Source organism: Electrophorus electricus, chromosome 8, assembly GCF_041902795.1.
Source record: "Electrophorus electricus isolate QZ-2024a chromosome 8, ASM4190279v1, whole genome shotgun sequence".
Classification (NCBI taxonomy): domain Eukaryota; kingdom Metazoa; phylum Chordata; class Actinopteri; order Gymnotiformes; family Gymnotidae; genus Electrophorus; species Electrophorus electricus.
Genome location: NC_137504.1, coordinates 22556501 through 22562500, shown reverse-complemented (window position 1 = coordinate 22562500; position 6000 = coordinate 22556501). Strand labels below are relative to the sequence as shown.

The 6000-nt window shown below is 40.6% G+C and overlaps 1 protein-coding gene across 1 annotated transcript in view; it reads left to right on the top strand.

Moving 5' to 3' along the window:
* The window catches only part of spns2 (SPNS lysolipid transporter 2, sphingosine-1-phosphate), a 63635-nt gene extending 61780 nt beyond the window's left edge, over positions 1–1855 (top strand). Inside the window, exon 13 of the mRNA XM_026998551.3 lies at positions 261–1855. Coding sequence (XP_026854352.2) covers positions 261–272 — 12 coding nt within the window. The 3' untranslated portion in view covers positions 273–1855. The remainder of the gene's footprint in view (positions 1–260) is intronic.
* The last annotated feature ends 4145 nt before the right edge of the window (positions 1856–6000 follow it).

Here is a 6000-nt window from a genome sequence, read left to right as displayed (position 1 = left end):
GGGGGACCAAGAGGGCTCTCTGTTCATCTAAATGTAGCAGTCTCGTTGGCAATAGCATGATGAAAGTATGGAAAAAGAAAGCACACCTATATGTTGCTGGAAAAGGAGCGTCAGGAGGCGCTCTGTGTCTGCACACGTTGTGGGCATTACCCACGAGCAACAGCAGACAGATGGCATGGTGGCTTCACAGTGATAATTGCACAGGAATATCCTGTCGGGAAGCCGTTCTCTCACTCCCTCTCTCTCCCTCTTTCTCATAGGTCACCAAGTGAGAGGAGGGCCAGAGTGGGAGGAGCGAGAGCAAGCCGGGGGATTACGTGGGACGGAGAGATGGAGGAAGGACAGAGCTGGAGCTAGTGGCGTCTCCTGCTGCACACTACCATCACCGCCATCGTCACCGCCTCTGCTGCCGTTCTGTTTTTATCTGTCGTGTGGAGGCTGGCCTGAACGTGAGCAAGTGAGACGCCTCGTTTGTCCCAGGAATCATCACATCCCACCAATAAGATGGAGCGGTGTGGGAAAATCAGCCAACCGGCAGTTTGTGGGCAGCTCTCATATGAGGATGTGCAGTGTGGGGGTTTCCTGTAGGGCTCAGGGGTTGGGTCAGGGGGTCAGGAACCTCCTTAGTGCCATACTACTGAACACGGACACACACTCTGTCCCGTCACGCTGCCTGTCAGTCTGCACCAAGTGCCATAGCATCACATTCCTCTAAGGGTCCAGCACTAACCACGCCTACAGCCAAATGGAGCTCACTGATAGGCCAAAATGATGTAAATAGGGAAATGAAGGAATCAGTGACTTCACAATCATCTGGAAGGAGAGCAGCTGTATGGCTTGCCTGCCTTAATAACGCTGGCATGGGCAAACGTCTGGTCTCTCATCGTTTTCCTTTGGTGCATTTTTCTCTCTTTTGCATTTTTTCCTCTTTCTTCATCTTAGCACTTACTGATTTAATGCAATGCCAGTAAAATGCTAAATCAGGCAAAAATAATTAGCTGAAATATCATAGTTTTGTGCTACACTTATCTAATTGTGTTTTTATGAATATGAAGCCTGAGGTGTATACCCATGACTGTTCTAAAGGGGTTGCTGGGTAAAAACTACATACTATGGAATGCAGTGAAACACTGGAGTGTAAATATTATGTCTAATTTAAGTTTGTAAATTCTACCCCTCACCCCCAAACTTTCTGCCTTATTTTCAAGAATTATGAAGAAATACTAATGAATGGGACACACCGACCTCACGTATACAATGCCAAGGAGAAAAGACAGGAACAGTAATAACATTAAGCGAGCAAAGCCCAGGCGGCAGTGGCCTACCTTGTGATTTGAGTTTTTCATTGAGGGATTATTTACACAGACTGCTAGCCCACCCGTGGAAAAAGGGTCAATTCTCCATTAAACCCAGGATAGGTTTCACAAAAGCCAGTCTGTAAGAACAGCAGTCTTTGTACGCTGGGCATCGGTGCTTCGTCAGACGTAGATATCCCTTTCTGAAAGGAAGGAGAGCGTCTGAGCAGGGATAAGAGTCAGCTCAGCCACGAGTGAATTAGCTACTGAAATCCTTCCTGGGAAGGAGAAAAAAAACACATTTAATTCTGAGTTTAAGCTAAATCTGTTGCTTTTTTTGAAGGGAAGATAGTACATTTAGTTTATATTACATCCTGTAAAAGCATTTGGGTTATATTACATCCTTTGGAAAAAGGAAAATGTATACCACTGCTGATTATTACGCCAAACAGCAAATTGGAAAGGTGTGTGTGTGTGTGTGTGTGTGTGTGTGTGTGTGTGTGTGTGTGTGTGTGTGTGTGTGTGTGTGTGTGTGTGTGTGTGTGTGTGTAAATATAAAATGGACAGTTGACATTTTGCAAGCTTTCCAATTTTCAACTTAAGTGTAATGATCAGAATGAATCTTGTTGCTGAAATAGAACTTTCATAGTCAGTGAAAATCAAATGTTTGAAATGCTACAGAGTAGATGTGAATATTGACTTCGTATAAATTAGGAGAAGCACTTTGCTTTTAAAGGAGATATTCCTGGATAGGGAAAACTAGAAAAACTCACAAGAGTAGGCCATGTTTACGTTTTTTTTTTTATCGTGAAAATATATATTATTGCTGTTTCTCAAATTATTTGTAAGTCTAGTTTGTAAAATATGCAATTTCATAGAACTAACACCATTGGAGAAATGAAAAGCTTTGATGAGGCCAATAATTTATATATTTTCACTGTTTGAGTTGTGTTGCTTAAACATTAGGGTTTTCCTTGTTCGAATTTGTGTGCAACATTTTGTAACCTTCCTTTACCAAATGGAAACGAACTGTCTTTGAAGCTGTTGTGTAAAGGTGGTGTCCTATCAAAGACAAGCAGAGGTGCTGCCCCTTTTCACATTGAAAAAAAAAAGCACCTCGCATGTAGATTGAAGGGTTGTTTGTTCAGGAAGAGACTGGAAAACAAACAAACAAGCAAACAAAGCTTTGACATCATCTGTATTGTGAAGGTCTGAGTCATCAGCGGGATTGTGGGATACCGTCCTTATTTGCCAGTTAAATTCTCAGAGCTTTCATCGTGCCGGGTAAGAAGCTATCTGAATGTGAGTCTGTCCGATCCCATGTGTTTACACATGCAAATTCATTTTAATTAAGGTTTTTGTATTATCATTCTTTCAAGGATGTCTTTTCTCTTTCTTTTCACAAATATTAGTTTTATATATAATAATGCTAAAAGATGGACAGTTATATTATGCAGCAATTTTAATATATTGTAAACTACAGCTTTGATGCAATGTATTTATTTTTTCTTTATTTGTTACCATTGTTAAGAGAACTTTACAAAGGGAAAAACATTATGAACATTATGAATATCCTGTTTACTTTTGTCCTTTTTGGTTATGAAATGAATCTATGTATCCTTATCAGTGAAGAATCGTAGTTTTATCATCTCAAAAAACTGTGCTTGTTCATACAAAGACACGCATACACACGCTCACAACTGCACACCAAATAACAGCCGAGTGTGAATTCACAGTACACCACAGTGCAGCCTCGTTCAGCAGTTGTTGTTGTTTTTGTTTTTTTTAGACCAATGAAATTATACTATTTTAAAATGTATTTTGCACAAGAAATTAGTGTGTCATTTTCAGATGTTTTGTTTAGCAGTCTAATAGTTGTACACTGGCTTTTTGCTACAGGGACTGTAACTAGTTGTGTTCCACATTCGCACTACATGCTGCCAACTGTTTCGATTATTTAGAATTTGCTTAGTGAAAAGTGAAGCTCTCCGTGACCCTGGCCGAGGAACTGCGGGTCAGAGATTCATGACACTAAACTGAAATCTGTTTTTGTGAGGTAGTTTTAATAGAAGGAACACAAGGCTTGATAGTGTGTACTGAGAATGTGTTCTTTCTTGTCATACAAGAGTCCTGTATAGAGAAAACATGTTTCTGATGTTGAGCAGAAACTCAAAGGGGATTTTATTTTTAAGAGCAAGTGTGATTAAAGCGAACAAAAAAAAGTTACAACGTTATTATCGCTATCTAGGACGTTACTGTGATACTCCAGCTGGAGTGTATGAGATGTAAACATATATGTCAATGATCAAAATAAACTTATTTAATCAAAGATGAATATGGCAGAGTTGTGGTGTTTTGTATAATCTTGTTCAAATACAAGGCCACTTTTAGAGCTTTCTGTGGTATAAGTAGTTGTACATAATCATTCATTCTCAATCCTGGAATCTTCAGTGTACATGTACGTTCAGAAATCTTAAGTGCCCCTTTATAAAGTGCACTCTAATTTTGCTTTGTGACCACCAAAGAGCTTTAAAAAGAATTAGAGAAGAAAAGTTGATTTATTCTATTTTCTGCTGTCAACAGCACCTGAGTAACAGTGACGCAAATTAAGTCATACTTAGAGAGTTATAAAAAAAAGGAACTCTTCCTCAGGTGTTTGTGGTAGGATGCCCTAACTAGATTCTAGAGAGAAAGGGTACGTGCTTGAATGAACCCTAAATGTACGATAGCCTACTGCAAATACCTGAGGCAGAATGGAGACTTTCATAGACTTGGAACAGAAGATTTTCTCTTCTTCATTTTTTTTCAAAGAGGGAGGAGGTGGGAGCTAGCAAAAGGCTGAATTTCCTTCAGGCACCACAAGAGTCAGCCCAGATTTAGGGGCCTGAATGAAGTAGCACATTGTTTAGAAAGGTGCCCTGCACCTCTGTTGCCCAGCAACAGTTTCTGGTACCACAGAAGGGGGAGGATTGAACTGGTAACCTGCTAAGAAGGTCACAAGTGTGCTGACAAGACACACATGCACACAGTCACTCACACACACACACACACACACACACACACACACACACACACACACACACACACACACACACACGCAGACACACACTTACACCCACTAAACTATTAGACAAAAAGACAACAGTGTTGCTGTGTATGAGGAAATATGGAAAAGCCTGAGCTAGCCCAGTAACAAAATGCACACACTGGCCCTTTTCACACTTATTCACATCACATATGAAAAACAATATTTGCCCAAGGTGGAACACCATCACCCCAAACTGCACACGAAAGCAGAATGAGCTAGTTCACAAATATCTGCTGGAAAGGCTACAGCAGAGTGCAGAATGATCTCATAACTCGTGAAGTTCAAACGGGCATGAGGGCAGATGTTGACGACATGCACTCTCTACCTGCCAGACATGCACAAAAGAACAAATATCCCAGATCAGTACTGCGGGTCACAGTCCAGAGCTGATGGGGCAAAGAGCTTGAAGTTCAAACATGCCATTTAGGTCCCAATCAAGGCTGCTGCTCACGAGGCCGTATCCTCCCAGCCGCTCTCTAATGGCCTGGAAACTCAGCTTTCAATTAAAAGGACAACCCTGTCCAGCCCAGGCCATGCATGAAACAGGTTTATTTTTAGAATATAGGCCTACTAAATTAAACCGAAGAGGAAGTAGACTGAATAATGATTCATATACTTCTGAATATATTTCACAGGACAAATGGGGAAAACTTTTTAAATGGTAGTCCCTTAAAGGTTGCTTTCCAACTCTGACAGAACAGAAGACCTGCTGTTCAGTTAAGAGCATTTTAAGGAAAGATTATGAACTGGGCACATATACTCATTTGGATATAGGCAAGATTCCTAAATGAAGAACCGCTCAGCAGTGCTGAGGCTCTGGAGCCTGTTCACACTTCAGATGGCATTAGGATAAACTGTTTCAAACATAATAACCACCAATCATATGGAGGCACCAGAAAAGATGAATGGAGAACTCTTACAACATCAGCATAACAGAGCACAGATGAGACAGGAACCATTAGGGTGTAGACAGGAAATCAGGATTCCCTGTAGTCAACTGGAAGTGTCATGTGCCTTTGCCCTGCCTAAAACTGTTCAAATAAAACAGTCCAAAAAGAAATGAACCATAGCAGGTATTTGTGGGTGTACCTACAGCAGTATTATAGCTTTGATTTTTGAGATATAAGTCTAGTTTTACTAAGTCTTATTATACAAGCATTTAAGTGTCCAAAGGTTTAAGTTTTTTTGTTTATTTGTGTGTGTGTGTGTGTGTGTGTGTGTGTGTGTGTGTGTGTGTGTGTGTGTGTGTGTGTGTGTGTGTGCATTTGCGCAATACCTAAATCTAAGAGTCTTTAAAAGTATAGAATGTGTAAATAAGAGACAGAGGAGTTTAAGAGGAAGTAAACTTAATCTAATAACTGGTGGATGCAAGAATACACACACACACACACACACACACACACACACTACAAAGCCATTTCCCAAAACTCTTCAGCAAATTGCACAGAGGAGTCAAAACAGAGTGGCTGTCACAGTAACCACAGTAATGAAAACATAGTAGCCACTTTAAAAGCGCACGAAAAGAGACCTGGTGTGTTAAATGGAAACACGTTAGAGAGCTAATGCTTACTATTAAGTCCTGGTAGAAACGTCATGGCATCCATGTTGTTCCACCCA